This window comes from Choristoneura fumiferana, chromosome 7, assembly GCF_025370935.1.
Source record: "Choristoneura fumiferana chromosome 7, NRCan_CFum_1, whole genome shotgun sequence".
In the NCBI taxonomy this organism is placed as follows: Eukaryota; Metazoa; Arthropoda; class Insecta; order Lepidoptera; family Tortricidae; genus Choristoneura; species Choristoneura fumiferana.
Window position 1 is genome coordinate 1,056,817 of NC_133478.1, and position 24,288 is coordinate 1,081,104.

The 24,288-nt window shown below is 39.1% G+C and overlaps 2 protein-coding genes across 3 annotated transcripts; one reads left to right on the forward strand and one right to left on the reverse strand.

Annotated features, from left to right (window-relative positions):
- Positions 1 to 4,505: 4,505 nt before the first annotated feature.
- On the forward strand, positions 4,506 to 21,317 carry smg (sterile alpha motif domain containing protein 4 smaug). Of its 2 annotated transcripts, none has more exons than XM_074089776.1 (7): positions 4,506 to 5,003; positions 9,250 to 9,445; positions 10,403 to 11,040; positions 14,200 to 14,442; positions 15,396 to 15,505; positions 17,228 to 17,358; positions 17,897 to 21,317. In XM_074089776.1, exons 1-7 carry the CDS (start codon positions 4,751 to 4,753, stop codon positions 18,051 to 18,053), a joined length of 1,728 nt encoding a protein of 575 aa, XP_073945877.1. In that variant the 5' UTR covers positions 4,506 to 4,750; the 3' UTR covers positions 18,054 to 21,317. The 2 variants fall into 2 exon arrangements, with proteins under 2 accessions (XP_073945877.1, XP_073945878.1); XM_074089777.1 differs by having other exon boundaries at positions 9,253 to 9,445.
- Positions 21,310 to 23,416, reverse strand: LOC141429469 (zinc finger Y-chromosomal protein 1-like). Its single transcript, XM_074089778.1, has one exon. It carries the CDS (start codon positions 23,267 to 23,269, stop codon positions 21,896 to 21,898), a length of 1,374 nt encoding a protein of 457 aa, XP_073945879.1. The 5' UTR covers positions 23,270 to 23,416; the 3' UTR covers positions 21,310 to 21,895.
- Between the last annotated feature and the right edge of the window lie 872 nt (positions 23,417 to 24,288).

Here is a 24,288-nt window from a genome sequence, read left to right on the forward strand (position 1 = left end):
AGAAATTTCCTGCCTCGCACAGCAAAACTCTGGAATGAACTATCGCCTACGGTATTCCCGGACCGATATGACCTTCAAGTTTTCAAGAAAAGAGCGTACTCCTACCTTAAAGGCCGGCAACGCACTTGTGACTCTTCTGACGTTGCAGGTGTCCATGGGCGACGGTAATCGCTTACCATCAGGCGATCCGCCTGCTCGTTTGTCCCCCTATACCATAAAAAAAAAAAAAAGAATTTTCCCACGGTACCTACTTACTAAAATTGATCTACCTACTGCGCAGGCAACTTGCAGGTAAGTACAGTCGGGAACCAGGAAATGAGCCACTCGCTACTGTTCGTAATTTGGCCGTGTAATTCTGGTTTATTAATGACAATATTTACTACAAGTATATTATAACTTGGCTTAATTGTGAACAGTGGCGAGTGTCTCAACAATCCTGGATTGCGATAGTACATACTCGTAAATATAACCTAACCAACAAAAAGTTGGAAACTTGTCACTTCAAAGTTCAATATCTCAAAAACGGCTGAATCGATTTTGATGAAACATGTCTAAAAACCATTGCTAGAAAATTTGCTTTCAAATAAAAACACCGCATTCAAATCGGTCGACTCGTTTAAGAGCTACGGTGCCACAGACATAGACACATAGCGGTCAAACTTATAACACCCCTCTTTTTGCGACGGGGGTTAAAAATAAAATCTGCTGTTATAATTACCTGTACATACCTCTAGAAATCCGTTAGACAAGCTGCTTGTGGCAACCAGGCAACGCTTTCCGAATGGTTATCAAATAACCCTTCCGCCACCGTTAGATCGATCGCTTGTCAACGTCGACATGACAAAGGTCCGCGCATGCAAAGGGTTAACAAATAGAGTCGCGTGACCAACCGCTAACCGTTACACACAGGGGGATTTAAGCGTTTTCGAGTGAGAAATAGGAAAGGTTTTTGCATGATGTTTAAATCAAATGACAGATGAATTGCATTTCCGCGTTGCAACAGAGTTATACACATTGCCGTGTTGAAGGTTATTTTTATCCCCTTACGCAAAAAGAAGGGTGTTGTTAGTTTAACAACAATTCTGTCTGTATGTCTGTGGAGTACGTAGTGACTGTAGAGTTCGTTCGTAGCTATCAAATACAAATATATTTTTTAATTGTCTAACGCATGGGCCGATTTCGATGTGTTTTTTTATTTATCACCTCTTTTTAATTTATCTCAGGCAAAGGTTTCAAATCCGGGTTCGGCGGGTTTTCCAAATTCATGTGAGTAATAAGTACCTAATAACGTTTGAAATTTACCACGGGTGCCACGGGCCACGGGTTATTAAATATAAATAATAATACTCATAGCCGTGGTGGCCTAGTGGTTTGACCTATCGCCTCTCAAGCAGAGGGTCGTGGGTTCAAACCCCGGCTCGCACCTCTGAGTTTTTCGAAATTCATCTGCGAAATTACATTTGATATTTACCACGAGCTTTGCGGTGAAGGAAAACATCGTGAGGAAACCTGCACAAATCTGCGAAGCAATTCAATGGTGCGTGTGAAGTTCCCAATCCGCACTGGGCCCGCGTGGGAACTATGGCCCACCCAAGCCCTCTTGTTCTGACAGGAGGCCTATGCCCAGCAGTGGGACGTATATAGGCTGGGATGGATGGATGGAATAATACTCATACAATAAAGAAAAAAAAAACAGAAACAAAATACACTTGATTAATATATAAATTACATAACATGATCTTATTTATTGATCTCCATTTTCCAACGGACTTCCAGTACCACTACCATTAGTTTACAGTGACCGTACTCGATAGCGACGGCGTAAATTACATACATATTTGTATGAAGAATTGTACAGCGCCTCTACAAATAATTGACGCCGTCGCTATCGAGTACGGTCACTGTAACTCATGGTAGTGGTATAGGCGGGGGGAGCGTCTTCACCCGTTAAGTATGTAAAACATCTAGTTTTCTAACGCAATATATACAGTCGAACCATTTGATTCCTGATCCACCGTAGAACGTGACAACATAATGAATTCTCTTGTCAAGCAATGCGATGTCTGTTGAGAGCTGCGTCTTCTTGTTTCCCTAATTATATAATAAAATTCACTGATTCTAATAATAGAATTTTATTTCTTTGATAGCACATTTACACGTTTCCATACATGAACGGAGAGAGAGAGAGTGAGTGAATGACTTTAATTACACCGTGGATGCGGAAGTGAATGAATGGGTAAAAAGAACAACTTTCCTATATTTGCTTGGTGTTGCCAACAATGTCAAGTGACATTGTCACTACGATTTTTTTACGAAAAGATTCCACAGTGGGACACGATCCAGTTGGTTTGATAGTACTACGCCGTAATAAGAGTTTACTTTGCTTTCTAGATACGACTTTGGGATTTTTTTCTACCGAACGAACTACAAGTGATCGTGTTTCTACGTGTATGATTTATAGAGTTAAATCCTCAAATATACACATGAGTTTCGAGCTATGAATACCATAACTACGCTAAAAGCTAGGCGCGCCCTGCACATTCCCTTTGTGACTTTTGAATACAGAAAATAGTACAATTGATCCAATAAAGCACAACAGCCGTAGAAAGTTAAGTTTGCAAATTTCACAATTACGGTACAGTATGCAAATATTGTGAGCGGTTTTTTTTTTCAGTACTCACAAAGGGTTGGGTTGTCTTGTTCTCTGACAGTGAATGCTTTAGTTTTTAGAAAGTAACGGGTAAACGATGAAAGCCAGCGACTTGCAAAGTTTAATTAAAGTTTGGGTGTTGCCCGTGCTTTGTCCTAAATCATTTCTTTTCATTTCTTCCGAACTGTCTTGTGTAACGTTTACAATTTGTTTGGCTCAGTATTCACCGTTTTAAGGCGTTTTTTCTCATTACCGTCTCAACAAATCTTTATCATATTCCCAACCTATAGGTACCGGGTGTGGCCTTACCAGCAAATAATTATACTCGTAACATAGATCTTACTCGTCAGACTGAATGACATTAAGTAGTTCCACATTTAAAATAATGGAGTCTTTAGATGTTCCCTTTTTTCATACAAATTAAAAAGTTTAATCAATATAGACCTACTCGATAGCGATGGCGTAAATTATTTGTATGGAGAATTATACAGCGCCTCTACAAATAATTTACGTCGTCGCTATCGAGTACGGTCACTGTAAACTCATGGTAGTCGTACTGCATCACCGTTCACCACCGTTTGCCCACAACTCGCGATTCCAGTCCACCTACCGGGAGGTCTGCCACCGCGTCGCCTCGAGCACGAGAACCTTTCTCCCTCCAACTGTCATCTTTTCTTATTCTTTCAAAGCTAAATTGCACAATTCTGTGAACTCAGATATTGTGCGGTTGTCGCCGATCGGATTTGTCCATCCTAAACTTATCCCTTGAAGCATAAAACTCTATAGGTAGATTAGCTACCCTACAGTTTTTTGTCTGTCTGTCGCAGACTGTGACGGTGGTCCAGATTGTACAATTGCAGATTATCCCGCAAAGGTTCTTTGAAGTAAACCTATTGTATAATATTTAAAACTTACGACTTTAGTAAGATTTGATGCCGTACTTTAGGTTGTGAGTGTTGAGATTATCTGAATGAATGCACTTGAAAAGGCAACGGTTGGGTTTCTTTGATGATGCAAGCTGAAAGGGCTTTCCAAATTGAAGCATTAGGAATCACTGCGATTTTTGGAAATAGTTATAATAAGTTGGTTAAAGATGCATTTTGTGATTTAAAACTTTTTTTTTACATAAAACTTAGTGATTGACCCCTATTCTCGCCTGATGTTAAGCGCAGATGAGGGCAAAAGTTTATCTCACTTACTAGACTAAAATTGAGTACATAGGAAAAATCGAACGTGCAAATAGCTGTTTTTTTGTTATAAAATATACTTATGATGATACAATGTTTCCTTTGTTGAATTTATTCGCCACAGAATATTTTCGTCGTCTGTGGTATTTGCATTTATTGAATCAGGCGTTACTTTGCGGAGGTATATACATACATATAGGTGCGGAGGTTATTGCATTGTCATACATGTATCAAATTTCAAGTCAGTCCAACACGGCCCGTTAAAGAAAGCTTGTAAAAATTAATGTTACGTAAAATAGATGGATTTACCTAAAAATGTAATTTGTTCAATTCATCTAGGTAGGTACTGACTAATTGTAAATATTTTTCTACCTACCTACATTGTGTGTTTCCTAGGTTCTTCAAATGCTACTTGTTATGCCATCTAGCGTCGCATAGCGGAACAAATGAATTACTTTTGAATTTACTGCCATCTAACGTTGGATAGAAAAACTAAAACTGAATAAATTGCATTAAGCGGAACAATACTATTCAAATAAAACTTAGATTATTTAAAAGATAAGTTCAAAATTAATTAAATAATTTTAAACCCAAATTTATTTTTTGACATTAAAACTATTCTCCCGTAAATTTATCAAACTTTCAATAGCGGCAACACCGCCAGTCAGCCATTTTGGATATTAGTAGTTAGATGAACGTCCGTCTCAAAAATAATAATTGTATGAAATCTACCTGTAAAATTACCAAAAAAATAACGCGAGTGCAACGTCTCAAAGCAACCGCCACTCCAGCAACTTCAGCGTCCCCATCCAGTCGACGCTGGCACAGCGCTTCGCGGCGAGCTCGATCAGCTGTCAGGAAGCTTTGACGTGTAGAACACAAACAAATCTGTTGGTAACGTAATGCTGTTAACATGAACGGCACTTTTTACGAGCAACTTGGGGGTGTTGCGGGGATATTCGAGCAGTGGGACGCTTGTGAGAGAACTGTGGTGGCTTGTGCGCTGGCCAAGCGCGTGCCGTGGCCGGGTCTTCAATTATTACAGCGAGCCGTCGACGCGGCGTTACAGGATCACGGTCAGGATGAGAGACTCGAGAGAGACGCGAATGACGAAACCTTGCTTGCGAGCTTGCTAGCCGGGAGGGCAGAGGACGACGAAGATGAGGGTAAGTCGAAAAACAACCATTCTACTTTTAAAACGCAACGACAACCGCCCCTAACATTCGTCATTTTAAGAATGTAATTCAACCCTGTGCTTTTAATGTATCCTATACAAGAAGAGAATTTGTTTGTATACTTTATAATCATAGCTAGAATCATTTCCTATCATATTATTATCATCATCGTCATCATCCCAGCCTATATACGTCCCACTACTAGGCACAGGCCTCTCAGAACAAGAGGGCTTGGACCGTAGTTCCCACGCGGGCCCAGTGCGGATTGGGAACTTCACACGCACCATTGAATTGCTTCGCAGGTTTGTGCAGGTTTCCTCACGATGTTTTTCTTATATTATTATATGGATCATTATTTAGACAAAACATAGTTATCAGTTGCATAGGTTACTTGCTTAGTTGCTTTTTAAACACCAATTAGATTTGTTTGTTTCTTATTTAATACTAGAGGAGCTAAGCTTTGAAAATAAACAAACTTAATTGGTTGATAATACTTTTGACAATACAGCTCTACCTACATCTTATGTTTAGACTATACTATTGCCTGCTACTTCGTTTGAACTGCCTTTGTCACTTCAAAAAAAATTCTGTTCTTTTTGTTATTAGGTAAGTAGAAAAAGGACCGCCTTGGTAATACTGTTTAGGAAGTCAAAAGAAACTAATTATTTTAGTGATCCCTGAGTACTGGTATTGCCAGAATGATTTTTCTTGTAAGAAACTTAATGTTAGAGGCAGAAGCTGTTTATCAGTGTAAACACCACAATATGGGCAAAAACAGGGTGCGTCCAAGTTATATAAAAACGTTAGATATAATTTCATTAATTTCATATTACAAGTATTATTTTTTATTATTTTTTTGTTTTCTGTATCGCTTACTATTTCTGGTGTACAATAAAGAGTCTTTGTATTTTATTGTATTGTATTGTACAAACGTTCATAATGTATAATAACATTATGTATAACATGAAACACTATAATTTCATTAAGTATAATGTTTGATTAGTATAACATTTTTTATATACTTTCATAAGAAATAACATATTTAAGGGCTAAATTCATATTATATAACATAACATAAGGTATACCATTTATAATACTTAATAACATCAAGTGATATACTTTGCTTCTAAAGTAATTGGTAAATTTTTAAATTTTAAATCCAGAAAATTAGGTATTAGGTGTTTAAAATTTGTGCAAGCATGCAAGCAAGACGATTTGGACCAGAGCAACTTGAATAGTTTAGATTCAGAAGGCTAAGGCATCACTGTTAGGTTTTTTATATAGCAACCATAAAAGTGAAATATATTTTATTTATTTATTTTTGAGCATTATGTTTTTCATCATAAGATTAAACTAATATTATATGTTTTGGTTGTTAGGGGTTGCAAATATAATATTATTTGATTGTTATACTCTATGTATTTATGTCCATAGCTAAATTATTATATTTTATCATTACACATTATGAGCATTATAGCAAAGATATGTTACTTATATTTAACAAAATATAAAGTGAAGTTATATGTAATGAATATGATGTGTTTTGTTTTTATATATTGTATTACTTACCTGCAAAAACAACCTTGACTTGATGACTCAAATTTGTTTTTACATGCTTTACTTTATTAAAATAACATCTAAAAGATAACAAAATGTTGTCCGTAAACCATAATCCAAACTAATCCTCATCTTCACTAATAATATAACCCCATAAGTCCTTGTGTACTTCATAAAGTACAAATCAATGTAAGAATAACTGTCGAATGTACTATGTGGAGTATAAATTTTTCATTGAAATAAGAACTTTAAATTTATGTAAGTAATTTCCAAAATCACAAAACTTAGAATTCTCGGCTCGGTCTGTAGAACCACAAAACAGATAGGTACAGACGTCAATCTCATGTATGTACTTCACGTTTCGTATGTACAGTCACCAGCATTAATATCTGCCTCAGCGGAGCGTGCAAAAATATCTGACACGTCCTTCCGGCCCTATAGAAATAGAGTCGTATCAGATATTTATGCACGCTTGTTGTGTCAGATATTGGTGCTGGTGACTGTACCTACGCTCGGCGGTCGCTCTAGGGTTGTCAACTACGGCTTATAAAAAACTATTGTGGTAGTGGCACGTATCTAGTGGTTGGATTAATTGTTGTCATTTTTTCTTTAATTCTATACTGTAGTATTTTATTTGTAATTATTTTATTTTGAAAAAATGACTTTCTGCCAAGTTTCTTGCGGCGCATTCTTCTTGGCAATGATGGTCTTTCCGAAAGCGCTGGTAGTTAAAAAAATGACGTGTAAAAGTGACATTTGAATTAAACTGGAAGAATGGAAATATAAAATTATAATAACCAAAATATTTTACTGTTAATGTCATTGTACAGTCGAGTTCATAAACTTGTGAGCAAAAATTTTTTTTCAAAAATATCTGAACACGACTATTGTTAACGGCGTAAAAGCTTGTCAGATATTTTTGATCACAAGTTTATAAACTCGACTGTATATTACAAATTTGTCACAGAAAATATCTTGATACGATTTCGACATTGGCGAAATGCATGATTATTATTTATTAAAGTGTAATAAACACAAGCACAGGATGGAAATATAATTAGTTTTTATTGAATTGCAGTGCCCACGGGTTGTGATAGACAAATTCTTGAAAACAAAATCTCAAGCAAAACCTAGGGTAATATAATACCGAGCGGCAAAAAATCTGGCCCTCGAATGTATGCAAAGTGGGCCAAATTTTGTGCCACTGAGTATATAATTGCAGAAGTAAATCTGTCTGTCTGTCTGTTACCTCTTCTGACTTTTAAATCTCTGTATTGATTTAAATGGACCCTAAAAAGAGGTTGTGAGGTTTTCATTTACAGCTTGTATAAAACTAAACTCGATTCTTCATAGCAGTATGATGTCATCCTGCTACTATTTTTTGTACCGTTAATTATCAATGTAAATTGTTTACGTGTTTTGTCATGCTAGCGGACAACAGTGTACTTAACTTATTAAGCTGTCAGTCTACTGAAACATTGTATACATGAGTTTTCCATTTCGAAAAACATATTGAATTACCTTTTCTTCTCCCTAAACACCAGAGTAGGTTGGAGATAATAGTACTTTACTGCAAAGTCCGCGAAATAGAGGATTGCCGGCCGAGTAGTTATATGGCCGAGTGTTAACGAGGCCATCTAGAGATACGAGGTCGACAATCCCTGTTCGCGGACGAGGCTTGTATAGTGCTTTTCTCAAATAAATCTAAGGAAATAATACCATGTCACTTGATGATGAACTCATATTGGAAAGAATAACACTTATTTGAATTAAAAAAAACACTCGTTTTAGATATAAACCGTATAAGTTTTTTTTTCTATTCTCGCGTAAATACTCTTTTTTTTTATTGGCAGTATGCCATAGATAGTCAATAAAAGAAATAAAACCCACTGAAACAAAAGACAATCTCTCCTGGCCTTGGCCGGCAATGTTGTATGAAATTCCATTACTATCCTCTAATTTGGAATTAGAACGAATCCTCAATAAGTGCTATACAATGACGTACTTGGCGCTCTATGATCACGAAGATAAGGATGACATTTCCTTGGATGTTTGAGAAAAGTTAATTACTTACCAGTTTGTTTTTAACAATGAACTGAGCCATCTGACGAAGTTAACGGAAATGAAGACAAAAATGGTGTAGGTACTCTTATTGAAAATGAAAACACAATCTGTGGTTGTAAACCAAGTTGCAACCAGGATCACCTTTGTTGGGATGCTGGTTTACAACCGTCTGGAATGCGTTTCAGCGACAGTCACTATTTCGAGAAGTTATCATATCTGTCAAATCTCAGCAAAGATTTTTAGCCCACGGCAGGATAGATACCATTAAATTTAAAAAGTTACCGCTACACAATGTTATTTAGTTCATGGAAATTCGTCGAAAAACTAAAGTCATCGACATAGCTCTAAAAATATGCAAGTTGTAGTGGCATCGGGCGGGCCACATCGCTCGAAGAACAGAACCGTTGGGGGAGAAAAGTTCTCGAGTGGCTGCTGTGAATCGAAAGACGAAGCGTTGGCAAGGCCTCCCTCTAGGTGGACTGACGGCATCGTGAGAATTGCGAGCAATCGGTTGATGCAAGTGGCGAGTTGTCGTTCATTGTGGCATTCTAAGGGCCTTTGTTTAGCAGTGGACGCCAGCCGCGGCTGATGATGATGGTGACAATGTTATCATTAGCAGAGTGGTCGCGCCTGCTGACGCTGCTGCCGCACATGCGCACAGACAACGCGGCGTGCGCGGCGGCTTACGTGGCGGCCGCGCCGCGCCTCGTGCAGCGCGCCGTGGACGCGCGGGGCCGCGCCGCGCCCGCGCTCTGCCGCCAGCTGCTGTCCTATCTGCTGGTGCACCCCGCCATACGGCCCCAACACCAGAGGTGAGCCCCCGTCGTACAGTCAGCACACGCGGCTAAATAAAAATAATACAGTACGGTCACGAGCGTTAATTCGAGAGCCATTTCGTCAAAAAATCAAAATGTCAGATATTCGATCTTATGCCAAATTAACAATTGTGACCGTACTAAACAAAAAATTTTTTTCATCTCTCCTGTTCGGAAAGTTTAATTTTCATGGGTAGATAGCCGGGTGGAAAATTGCGTTTTCATCTCTAGGGTGGAAAGTATTTTTTTTTTATTTTTCGATTAGCCACGGAGTCGAAGATAATTGAGTTACGTCAATGACACTTTTTTTTCACATTTCGGCATGGCCATCTAGATGCACGTCGTGACCAAGGAGCTTATATACTTACAACACTGGAGGTTGACCGCCGAACATATTCCATCTCTTTCTTTAGTTAGGCTAAGAAAGAGATGGATGTCATTCGTGAAATGTGAAAGAAAGAGATGGAATATATAAATAAGTAATAAAAGTCAAACTTCTTCGTTCGGCGTTCAACCTCCAGTTTTGTAGGTAATAGGTATATAAACTCCTTGGTCGTGACCAACTCGATTTTTTTTTATACTCGGCCGAGGCAAGTGGCCAGGTCGAAAAGGTACCGTTGGAGGTTGGATATAAGTAAATTCAATTTACTGAATACTGAAATTCAATGATATTAATGTTTTTTTTCATTATTTGTACTATTTTACTTTCCTCACAGTCGAAATGAAAACTAGAGTGTCTAACTCGGGTGAAATTACCCATTTCCCCTCGAACTATTGGCGCTGGAAGGGTCACTTTCCACCCTTGGTTATCAATCTACTATTGCTTAATGTTTCAATTGGCAAAACTAACATAAACAAAACATAAAAGGACAGACGGCAGAGGAAGTAGGCCTTTTTGAGTGAAAGTCGCTAAAGTTTAAAAGAACAATCTAACCAAACTTTATTTACTTTCAGAACGCTGACAGAATGGCTCCGCTACCTCGAAAACCACATATCGGGCAGCCGCAACCCCGAGTCAGTGTGGCAGCAGCGCATCGAGCCGTGCCTGCTGCCGGCCGCCAACATCTGGGGCTCGTCGGCCTTCCGCCGCACCATAGGCAAGAACCTCGACTTCCGACACCTCGCCGACCCCATAGAACAACTCTTCACCGCAGACCCTCTCCAGGAGTCGTTCTCCAAGAACGGAAGGGACGTAGACATAAGCATGGAAGGGGACAAGCTTAACTTTGACGCGGCCATCGCCCAGCCCAAATCCCAAAGATCCAGCAGCCTCACACCACCGTCGACCAATTTCATCCACATGTCTTCATCAGCGGAGAATTTGTCTGATGAACCGTTTGTCCAGAAACCTAGGAGTTTCTCGTTGTCCAGTGAGCACAGTTTAGGGATCAGGCCCATTGTGATGTACGGGACGACGGGGAGCGAGACCAGGCTGGACGATCTGAGGTCCAACAAGTTCACGGAGTACCCGGGCATGTCCACCGTGGCCCAGTGGCTCAAGAGTCTCCGGCTGCACAAGTATGTGTGGCTGTTCACTAACATCAGCTACGAGCAAATGATAGCCATGGATGAAGAGTATCTGGAGAAATTAGGTGAGTCTTGCTATAGTTTATTTTAGCTGTGCCCGTGACTTTGTACATATCACGGGTGACCTAGTAAATAAGCTTAGCAAAGCTTGTGTTATGGGTACTAAGCAACTGATAATATAATTATATAGATATACATATTAAATACATATTAAACACTCAAGACCCGAGAACAAACATCCGTATTTTCATACTAATATCTGCCTTCGAACCCAGGACCTCAAGCTTCGTAGTCAGGTTCTCTAACCACTAGGCCATCTGGTCGTCAAACTGTACGAAAATGTGATTTCTCTGCACTGCGAAGTATTCTTGGGCCTTCTAGTAAATCGCATTGCGACTTGAATTTTGCTGTTTAGTTAAGTTTAACTGTAAGAGATTGAATATAGGTATAGGTATTGGCGGGCTGTTTTCCGCAACTCGACGTCTAAGTGCGCCTATTTTGCGTGATTAGGCTTTAGGCACTATTCATGCCAGCCTAGCTCCTGGAGGAAGCCTAGCAGACCCTTCAGAGATTGAATATTAGCATAGCTTATAATTATAAACCAAACAATTATGAATGCGTACCGTAAACTGCTTCAACTTTGCCCTCTGGCCCCAACATTGCCCGAGTTGATTTAGAGCCGATAACTTAGCACTCTTATAGGTTTGAAACTTTTATCTGCACGGGAATTATTATTACGGGGGGATAAAAGTTTTAAAACCTAAAGGGTGCTAAGTTATCGACTCTAAATCGAATCAGGCAATGTTGGGGCCAGAGGGCAAAGTTGTAGCAGTTTACGGTATATAAAAAAAATAGTTTTATAAAATAACGAAGGTATGACCGCTGTGGGCTCTTGGTCCAATCGATTTTTAGTCCCGAAAAGCCCCCACATACATAGAAAAGTTCGTCGAAATCTTTAGAGCCTATAAAAAAATATGTATACAAGAATTGCTTGTTTAACATGTAAGATTATAAATGTATTTGAAAAATCCTAACAATCAAACTGCATCATTCGACCGATAGGTACCATTTATGGTATGGTATGTGTGAAACACAGTTTTGTATGATTTTTAAAACTTTATATGTAGATTCATTCACGATGACGCGTGCCGTGGTTCTTATTACAATGTCATTAATGGCTAATTTTGACAAAATCACGCGTCTTCGTGGATGGCACTGGGTACTGTTGAACGAATAGTATCAAAATTGTAATAGATAAATCGGAACAGATGAATTAGAGCTACAGTTGAACCCACAACCGCTATTGCGTCGTAAATTTAGATCGCTACAATGAACTGGCCCTATACCACGAAGTGCAAAACTCGAACTTTGTATGTTGCCGTCCCGCTGACGCTTATGTCATTTAATACGCGAGTGAAAGGGACGGCGCGATACGAACTTCGATTTGCGAGTTTCGTGTTACCTCTGTAGCGTGGATAAATCGGATCGTTCGAACGTAGCATTTTGACTGTAGGATTTTTCGTAGCTTTTGTGGGCCCTATTAGGTTGCGTTTCAACCAGAGATGTGTTTTTACCCGACTGCGAAGAAGGAGGGTTATGTGTTTGACGCGTATGTATGTATGTCTATTCCTATGACCTCTCTAACTACTCAACGGCTGATCCGATTCTAATAAATGATAGTCATTGGATTTGTCTTGATGACGCGAGTGGCACTGGGTACATGAAATTCTTGAAAAATCAAAATGGCGGGTGTTTGGCGCCAAATTGTAAGTTTCAAAAAATGATTTTTATTCAAATCTATCGCGTAGGGTATCAAATGAAAGGTAATAATTAGCCCATTCTAAATATATACGGGTTATAATAGTTTTAATCTACTATTTTCACAGAACTATTAAAAAAGTGTGAAATAAAACAATAAATTTCAAAAACCCGACTGCCTTCAAAAATACTAAAAAGAAGAAAACAAGTCTAGTGGGCTAGAACATTGTTAAGTAGCTAACTTAAAGTTCAACAGTTGGGGTTTTTTTTTTTTAATTTATTCATGAACCAATAGAAATGCTTTATTTACTTAGCCTCGCGCCGCTCAATTGTTTTCACATCAGAGCGGTGCTGTGGGAGGATAGGTAAATGATAGGTAAATGTCGTCGGTCGCCATCGTAATGAGGGCTATCGTTTTTTGTCTCACTAGATGGCGCACTGCTGCGTGAGGTTTTTAAGTATGCAAAGTTTAGATTTAAATCATATTTAACACACCTTAAAACCGTACCATAAAAATATCGAGCATGCCACAGTGTTGCATAGTCCCCGTTTTGTTCGGAAAAAAGGGAGGACAAAGGTTTCCGAAAGACGAAACTGTCTCAAAATACAGACATTCATTGCCCCGGAACGCATATTTGCCATAATTAATTTCAGATATTGCAAAATATTCACAAAATTATTCTAATTATAAATAAACCCGCGTGGCTCACCCAAAAACTATGAGATTTGACATTTCGGAGACCTCACGCTACACTAGCGCCTCTAGTGGCGAATTCATACGCGATAGCCCTCATTGAATGAGGGCTAAAAGACAGGTGAAATAAAGCTAGATGGCGTTAATATCGTGAGGTTTTTTTTGACGTTACGGTCTTTTGCTTGCGATTGGCTAATAACTAAATGAGCCAAACGCAAGCAAGACCGTGTCGTCAAAAAAACCTCACGACACTAACGCCATCTAGCGATATTTCGCCTGTCTTTTGAAGATCACTCCAATAAACTGTAGCGTGTGACATAAAGACAGGTGAAATAAAGCTAGATGGCGTTAATATCGTGAGGTTTTTTTGACGTTACGGTCTTGCTTGCGATTGGCTAATAACTAAATGAGCCAAACGCAAGCAAGACCGTGTCGTCAAAAAAACCTCACGACACTAACGCCATCTAGCGATATTTCGCCTATCTTTTGGTCCTCATTGAAGATCACTCCAATAAACTGTAGCGTGTGTGACATAAAGACAGGTGAAATAAAGCTAGATGGCGTTAATATCGTGAGGTTTTTTTGACGTTACGGTCTTTTAGTCGGTTCGGTCGGTTAGTGTCGTGACGTCAAAAAAACCTCACGACACTAACGCCATCTAGCGATATTTCGCCTGTCCCTGGCCCTCATTGAAGATCACTACGATAAACTGTAGAGTGTGACATTTTTTGTAGCGTCCGCGGGACTTATTAGGTCGTTATTATGTGTTCAGGTGTAACGAAAGGCGCCCGGCACAAGCTGCTGCTGTCCATAAAGAAGTTGAGCGAACGCGACGCCATCTTGGAAGGCGTGATGGCGGAGCTGCGCGCCGCCGGCGGTGGCGGCGGGCGGCGGGGGGTGGGGGGGGGTTGGCGTAGTCCGGCGCGCGCGCTGGAGACGCTGCGCGCGCTGCTGCTGGCGCCCATGCCGCCAAACACCACGCTGCCCGCCGGCATCGTGCGAGCGCTCGAGACAGGTGAATTTAATTTATTTTTTTAAAACTTCCAAGTGCGAGTCGGACTCGCGCACGAAGGCTTCCGTACCATTATCTGTACAACATTAGACATTAGTAAAAAATAACACGTTTGTTGTATGAGGGCCCCCCTTAAATATTTATTTTATTGTGTTTTTAGTATTTGTTGTCATAGCGGCAACAGAAACACATGTATGAAAATTTCAACTGTCTGCCTGGTGTCAGACGGACGGACAACGAAGTCTTAGTAATAGGGTTTCCGTTTTTATTTTTACCCTTTGGGTACGGAACCCTAAAAATAAGTTTATAATACTGGGTGGGCCTTGTAATAAGAGAAAAAAATTAAATCACAGCTTCCGCTCTTCATACCGAGCTATTTTAGTACTAAAACTTTTGAAAATAATTTGTATTGTGATTATTATTATACTTTAAACTTTAATTTGACAAGCAATGTATTGCGAAATCTGTCTTTTGTTATTATTTTTGAAATATTATGGCGTCGGATTAATTTCACTAATTCATAATTATTGAAACGGACATACTGCAAACATAATATGTTATATTATAAGTGGGCGTTTTAAAAATAATAGTAAACCTGTTCTTTCAATGTATTTAATTTTTCATACAAATTTTTGGACTCAGTTTTATGATGCTCATTATTACCGAGTGCATGTTAAAAAAAAAAGTCACAAAACTCGTTTTTGTTTAGGACATTTTTTCAACTATCACGCTCTTGATTCTGAGTAGGATAAACCATATTTTTTGTATAACATAAAAAAGGTACACTTTTTTGTGAAAATGGCCAACTACATCACATAACGGCAGCGACAGGACTTTACTGCGTTTAAAGCTGCCCGCTGAGGAGATGGCCGCTAGCACGTTTACATAGTAGAGTATATTGATTGTAAACAGCAAACCTCAAGCTACAGATGGTATGTTGACGACATTGTTTGCAGCGTCTACGTGCATAGCGGAGTCGCCGGGCGGGCTGCGGGAGGCGCGGGAGGGTGACGACGGAGACGAACATGTGGACCCCATGTCGCTGCACTGCTGGCTCGTTGAGAAGGTAACTGCAGCTTGGAGCTTGATGCTTGACGCCCTCAGCCAGGGACCTTCTTTGTATCCCCTCTATGTGAGAGCGTGCGAAGGAAAATTACTTTTTCCAATTTAAATTAATTATTAAAGTAATATATAGAATATTTGATAGTAGTGATGGGCCGAATGTGGTTTGAACCGAATACGAACTTCGGCCGAACATTCGGTAAAAATTAGAAATTCGGCCGAATTTCGATTCAACAAACTGCCTCTAGTGAATTTTAAATACGAGTAGATAGATAAGAAAAGATAGTTAATTTTTATTGTTGAAAACACCCTTTAATGATTAAAGATTCTTAATGATTCTCAATGTTTAGTTTGTGAAAATTGACAACTAAAAACTTTTTTAAAATTTAATTTATGAATTTTAATCAAGGTGTTTATTTATTGAAAGAATTTAATTTAATTTTTATTGCATATTTAACTGATATGATGGTATATTTATATATCAATCAATCATGTCGAAAATCACAATTTAAACTTGGTCAAAAACTCATTTACTCGTATACCCTCAAATTAACTATCAACCTTCGCCTACGGCTCACGTGGATATAGACCTCTGGGGTAATATGACTGTGCAGTGCACTTGCTTTACAATCTACTACAACTACTAGGTATTTTAAAACTTATTAAATCTGAAACTACTAAAGACTTCATATTTTTTAGTTTTCTTCTTTTTACTAAACTGATATGATAGACATGTTTTCTTTGAATTTAAGTCTAAATAGTACAATTAGATTTTTTTTCTAGTGCCGAATGTTCGGCATTTAAACCGAATATAAAACGAATTTCGGCCCATCCCTAGTTGTCTAGTTGATAACAAAAGTAAAGAAAAGACACCTAGCATGGTAGCTATGTTCATTCCTATCGTAACTCCACCTCTTTTACTCACCCGCTTGGTTCAGTCCATTTAATCCATAGAATGAATAAGTTAATGTAAAAATAAATATCATGGAACAATTTCCAACGTTTGACCTGGTCCCAAACTGAGCAGAGGGTAGTTGGTACAGTCACCAGCATTAATATCTGCCACATCGGAGCCTGCAAAAATATCTGACACGTCCTTCGGGCCCTAGACATAGAGTCGTATCAGATATTTATGCACGCTTGTTGTGTCAGATATTGGTGCTGGTGACTGTACTCGTGGGCAGTGGTGTTAATTTCCCATCAGATGATCCGCTTGCTCGTTTGCTTCCCTTTCATAATAAAAAAAATACGAAGCCAGCAATTGCTATTCTAGCCGAGACAATAAAGCTTTTCTCAAAAATGATGAAGAATTCTAAATTAGAATAAACTTTTTCTCAAAATATATTATGCCATTTCATTTTATGTATGTATACCATATAAAATAACTGATACCGGCCATTTGAGTTGGCTGTATACGACTTGTGTCAACACTTCCATGGCCGTATTGACTTTTAAAAAGTTTGAGACTCGACAATAATGGAATTCGTATGCGACATTATTGTGCTAGCGAGCCACCAATATTTTTTTTTTTTACTTTGTTGACCATAAACTATGCACTTCGTCTTCTGATATATAAAGAATAATGTCAACTTTTACGGTCATTTTTGAGAAAACATTTAATACGAGAGCGTGAGGGACGGTACGACACGAACTTTGATTTTGTAACTTCGTGGTAGCCCCCCCCTCCCCCTTCGTGGTGGCGTAACTCGTTCGGTGTTGTTGTCAGGCGCTGCACCACGCGATGTTCCGCGGCGCCGCGCTGCAGGGGGCGCTGCGGCGGCTGAGACACCGCCTGCCGCCGCGGACCTTCTACCGGCACGTGGGGGACCAGCCGCCGCGCAGACTGCCCAAGCCCAGGTCAGTGTCTGCCGTCTGCTGCCCACGGATTAACCATTAGACAGAGTAGGCGACTGCCTAGTGCCTAGGGGCCCCGCGCGCGCACAAGAGACATCCAAAATGTTGCATAGAATGAAACAAAATATTGGAAATTTTGTATGTTTTTTTTTTAACTGACAGAATCGGTTGATTTCATGCTCTTTAAACGAAGACAGACGGCAGTTCACGGCAGTAATGCAGTCCAAAATGGTTTCCAAAAAAAGAAACGGTAAAAAAAACACTAACTAAACTGCCTTCAAAAACTTTGAGTAAAAACTAAAAAGGAAATACCAAGTCTATTAATCAGACTGTTAAGAAACTTAAAGACTCAACAATCGGGAACCATTCAAAATCGTGATCAGCCCAAAAATTCCCAGGAATGTGACTGTTGAAGTTTAAGTTAACAGAGTTCTTGATTACAAAACTTGTTATTTGTTTTTCCTTTTTATTATCTAAAGTTTTTTCCAGGCAGTCGGGTTGTATTTTTAAATTATTTAAGTTTGTCCTTTTCCCTGTGCAGATGGCGGCCCAACCCGCACTCGTACCGTCCGGCGGCGAGGCGCGCGTGGGCGCCGCACACGCACAAGCTGCCGCCGAGCGGGCCGCCCCTCCCCCGCCCCAAGTCCAATTCATACCCCCCTTCCCCCCGCCGCCCTCCTCCGGCCGCCCCCCGGTGACGACTATTCCAGTTTAGACGCTCTGTGCCTCCAAATGACAGAGCAGGCCATCAACTGATCGAGAAAACTTTAATTCCGTCGCTAGAACTGTTGTGATGCGCAGGTCGGCTGTGATTGGTCGATGCGATCGCGCGGCGTCCCGTGATTGGTCGACGCCTGCGCCGTTTTGTTTTATATCTTGCTGCAGACGTTTGGAAATTGTTATGATTATACTTTTAATATTCCAAGTCCAAGTGATATCTCAAACATGACTTTCTGTCCCTATCTTTCTTACTGAGTTAGAGAGTGACAGAAGTTTTTGAGCTGCGATAATTTTCCATTTTGGATGTCGGAATGGATTCAGTGATACGATTTTTTATGTAATAGTGGGACGTTCACGTTTGTGCCTATTTTTAGGCAAACTTTACTCTCGACATAATTTTCCAAACTCTGTTTTGAATAGAATAATGTGAACCAAATCGTCGATCGACGACGGGCTTGTAGAATACATGCGTTAATGTATTATTACATATTATTTTTATATTTATTTAATTTGATTTAATCACGGTCCAAGGGACGCAAATACCGTCTAAATCAAGGGTTCTCAAACTTGTGAGGCGAGAATGTTGAAAAAAATAGCAACCTTTTAACGGAAATGGTGTATGAAAAGATTGAGAACCTCTGATCTAAATAAAATAATTTAAATGTAATGTATGATTATGTTGCTGCGTAGCAATCAAATTTTAATCTGTATTTTATTATTTATTATTGCACAATTCGCATATGTCCAATGTTTTGAGCGAAATCGTCTATTTATTATTTTATTTTTATTTATTTTTGTTTGACGGTTCGCGCCTCTGGGCTTCACGAACGTATCTTAGTAGGTTAAAGCAAGCTCAATACCCGACTATCGGACCTTAGAGCGTTTCGACATTATCGGATCCGATATCGGGGCTAGTAAAATGTTTAAATTGTGTTCCTATCTGTAACCGATCCGATATTGGATGCTACATTTGACTGGTGCCGATATTGTATCAGCGTCCGACATTGATATCGGATCCGATGATGTGAAAACGTTCTGACTAGGGACTCTGTTAGATTAGCTTGAGTCCTCTGATAAATACCTAAGCCTACAATTCATTCACAGCATGTTTGAATGAGTGTCTAAAATTTGCCCGCCAAAATAATGCCGTCTCGTTCAGTCGCTCACACGATGGAGAGAAACGGCTATATTTTTGTGGCTACCGCATGAGAAAACTATACGAGTGGACGATCTGTTTAATTGTCTTTCTCTAACGTTTCCATTTCCCTTTGGAAACTAGCGAGATGTAGGTAATTAAAATAGTATAAATGTACTTTTTGTAAATAATGGCTAGAAAATATAGGGTACGCTTTAATTAGGCAGTGTTGACGGACCGGCGCCTTGTCGAAAATACAAATTATACCTAAGTAAATAGTAAACTATGACGTCATTGTTAGATTCACGATATAGCCGCGAGACACTGCGCTGTAGCTTTTTTATCGGACCATTGCGATTGAGTACCATTGGGCTTGGATTGAAAATCGATATTACGAGAAATTAAAGAAAGAAAGAAAATGAGAAAATTACTATTTTTTTTTCAATGGCAACGTGATAAAATGAAGTTGTTTTTATATATCTAAACAGATATTCCATTGTCACATATTTAAAAAAAAATTGGTTATACTTGGTACAAATTATACATTAAAAAAAAGTGTTCAAACAGGAACCATGCATACGTTGCGTAGGATACGATTATCGTAGACTGCAAGTCCTTTTCCAACTACGGTGTAAGAGGGATGTATGCTTTTGGCATTTCGGAAGCACAGTTCTCTCGCTCATCACGAATGGAACCCTGTCTCACATAGTAAAGATGGAGCCTTATTTTCGTCTGGAACCATCGTTTGTTACAGCTCAGTGGTGTACTAATAATGTTTTAAATTAATTCGATCACATCGATTCCGGTTCAACGTAAATCCTAAATTCCTCAGGTGCTATTGACAGATGATTTTTGCTTTAGACTAGTTTTAGTAGCTAAATCAGATAGTTTCGGTATGTCAATCAGGAAAATCGGTAACTTACCTAGAACCGGTGTTTTACGATAAATCGGTATTTGCAGCGAAATACCGGAACCTATTCAAGCCTCGCTGTTTTGAGATCTGCCATAATTGTAAGGGCCTTTACACACCGCGTTGTTTGAACGCGCGACGCGTAACCGAGATACGCACGCGAGTTGTATAGCTGTTCTATGGAATAAAAAACGCGATGTGCAGCTCCAAGACTACGTACGCACTATGCGGTTAGGCATACGGTTTTCCGTCCCTCTTCATAGTATCGCTTAAGAAAGAGACAGCGCGCTCAAACCGCACGATTATCTTAACCGTGTAGTGCGTGCGTAGCCTAACCATGCGTGCCAAAATTAACCATTCTGGGCAACAGAAGAGATATCGGCTACATTTGAGAAAGATGATTTAAAGTTTGTAAAACAGACGGCGTATTGTGTAACACTGCGCTTGAGAGAGCATTCATCGTCCCTTTCTATCATCATTATACCTTTTGATAAAAAGTTGTGAAGAAAGAATCTGCATTAGGGGCAGGGTAATAAAAACTGTAATCACCGACGTCGCGTCTCCGGTGTACTAGTGTCGTGGCTTGCATGTCATTTGTGTTGTAAGTGTTGAATCTTTGTTATATGTTACATCTGCGTCGGCGCACGCCGCGCCACGTTGATGTAGTTAGATGTAATTGTTGACTGATGAGTGCATAATTTATGTAATTTGCAAAGGATTTTTTTACACTTTTTTTATTAATTTATATCCTGCAATATTTATTGTTTTGACTGGATCAAAAATCTGATGGAGCATGTGCAATTTTGTAACTTTAGTTGCGTAAACGTAAGCGTAATTGTATATATGTAATGGACTAATTTTGCAGTGTATTTTAAATATTTTTAATGTAAGATTATTGTTTTGTACAAACATTTAGATAAATGAAATGACCAGTTGACCTTTATTTTTGTTGGACGTTTCCAGATCGCGGTCTGCAGATTGTCTTTGGCCAGAAAATATAATTTTGTAATGTAGAACAAAGATTTTATATATTAGCCAATATCTTTATACTCCTGTAAATGTACTTCTCTATTCACGGCTGTAATGTTGCTTCTTCTTTCTTTTAAACTTCTGTTATCTGTAGCGGACTGTGATAATGTGGTTTGTTTTTGGATCATGTTCATCGGCACTAAATGAATATAGCATAATGTGACAGTTTACTATCTTTTATTTACTCAATCCATCCGCAGTGAAACACGTCCATTACACATTCATTCTGGCATCACTTCAGTTTATCATTGTGGTCAGAATGATGACAGAATAACTGTGTAACCCTCCCAGACTGAGGGCTGATGGTATGGACTCATAATGCAACATGATATATTGTGACATTACTAAACTGTTATTACTAAATCTTGATTAATTTTTCCAACAAGTGGCTGAACTTTTATAATTATGAATAAATACAGAGATAAAATAAATAATACACATGAAATTTCGCAAAACTACATACTTATACAACATACATCAAACCAATCCAAACATACAGCTTTAAACTAATGAATGATTAATTCTATCACAGAAAAATAGTCTTTGCCACTTTTGAGCTAGTTATCTCCTAGCTTTAAATCACATGGAATAAAACATACAACTTAATATACTCACCGGCATAAAATTTGGTCCACTCTGCATACAAAATTACCTATTACTATTCTGTGCTATTACTGCATACATTTGAGGGACACATCTTTTGCCGCTCAGTATATTTTATTCTTATCACATAAATTAATGATTTACTAAGTCAGTCTTTCCTTGTGTGTCCCTATCTTGTGCCGTGCTAGATCATTCTTCCTATAAAACCCTCTGGAGCATCGATCACAAGGGAACGGGATCTGTGTATCATGCAACTTAGCATGGTGAAATGCTAACATGGGCCGAGACGGGAATGACATACCACAGCCCTCTATCAGGCACTTATACTTATCCGTGTTCTTGTGTCTAAAATTCATATGGTGAGCCAAAGCTTTCAATTCATAAAAGCTACTCGTACAAAGTTCACATTTCAGAGGTCTTTCTCCAGTGTGCCGCCACATGTGTGTGTCCATGTTTGAAACATTCTTGGTACAAATGCTGCAGAAACCTGATTTCTCCGAGTGCTGTGAACTGATGTGCAATTTCAAATTGCCTTTGACATTAAATGTACGCCCGCAATAATTACACACAAATCTATTGGGTTCCGCATGCAGCTTCAAATGCTTCTTCAGACTGCTGTTATATTTAAAAAGAGAGTTGCACAGTTGGCAAATAAATCTTTTTTCAGTTGTATGAGTTAGGAGGTGGGTTCTCAGTTTGTCTTTGGTGCCAAACATCTTGCCGCACGTGTGGCAACCATGGGATTTTTCTCCGGAATGTGTTTTGAGGTGCCGTAGCATGGCACTGCTTTGTGTGAACTTTGAGGGGCATATGGCACAAGCGTATGGAGTTTCCCCAGTGTGTGTGCGCATGTGGACAGCAACATCAGATTTGGTGAAGAATGCCTTGCCACAGTTTTCGCAGATAAATTTTCGCTCTCGCATCTTACCGAAATGATTTCTTTCAATATGTCTTTTTAGGCCACCACCATCTGCATATCTTTTATCACAGGAGGCGCACTGGAAGGGCCGCTCGCCGGTGTGTACGCGGCCGTGTATGAGTAGAGCCGACTGGCTCGCGCACACTCGCCCGCACTCCTTGCATGTGCAGGCTTCTTTAACTTTTATCCGGGCTCGTTTTTTGTACGCGCGTTTAGGTCTGTCTTCTATTTTAAAATTAAGATCAAGATACGGGAACGGTTCTTCAGGTTCAGTGGCATCTTCGTACCGGTGGTCGTCGTCCTCTTGCTTCACCTCAATCTTCAATTTACAATCGAGATCGTCTTGTTGCGAGATTTCAGCCGCTCTGCACCGCAGTATTTGGTCAGTAGCTTCGCATTTTAGGATAAAGTTGTATGTCGCCGTCAGCTGTGCGACACAGGGTCCGCAGACGCGGCTCGGGAGCCCGTCGTCTTCGCTAATCTTTACGTTAGCGCAGCAATGTAGCATTTTAGTGTAAATAGATACGCCATTGTCTTCGCTAAACATGGATGAAGAGCCTTCATTCTCGCAGCACAACCGGCAAATTTTTTGGTCCATATTGTTATAAACGATTCATTATTCTTTCTTGGTGCCTTCAACTTGTTTCCAGTCGTTGAACCATACCAGAGAAGAGACCAATGAAAATTGTATCGTCGAATACATAACAAAACAAATCAATCGATGATTTTGATTTGACAGTTTCAGTTTTTTTTTTTACTGTTGACATAATAATGACAATACGATGACACAAGCTATTCACACGTGTGATTATTGTATTGAGAATTGAGACCATTATTATCGCTTTATTAAGGATGACTGAGACAGTTTAATTAGTGTGTAAAAAAAAAGCAAGAGTGAGTTGGAGTGATCTAACCTAAGAGGAAGGAGATTGGAGATTGAAGTGATCAGTGACTGAAAAAGTAGTAATAGTAATAATAAGGGCTTAGCTATTTTTAAGGATGACTTTTCCTGTAATAAAATTAAACAAAAGAATGGCTTTGGCATTTTTTATCGTTTGTCAGTTTAGTTATGCTGTATATACTGTGTTAGTTTAGGTTAGATTTGCCTAAAAAAAGGTTTTTTTTTTAATGAATCGTATAATTTTATCTTTACTTACCACTTTTTTCACAATAGCTTGAACAATTTAATGAATTTCAATAGCCTATCTATTCCTACATTTCACATCACATTCCGTTATGAAAAACTTATGATTTTCGAACAAAATTAAATAAAAGAAATAAAACGATATTCCCCAAATTTTTTAGTCAACATTTGAGCTATTGTAGAGTAAATAAATATTTATTTTCTTGATACTGAAATAAGGGCTTCATTGTTTATTTGTCTAAGTTTACAGTACAATAAAATTAATAGATCCATTCCGTTTAACTCAATACTTTTATATCATAATTGCTGTCTGTTTTTTGATGCTCCCTCTCACTCTCCGGCCTCCGCTTTAGACATGGGTAATCTCAACTCCGCGAAGTGATCTGACTCACTAGATCCAGCTCCGGTGTCGGTACCGAATCCGCTTATTGAATCCGACTCCTTTATTGATTCGAGCGGTCTATGGCCGATCC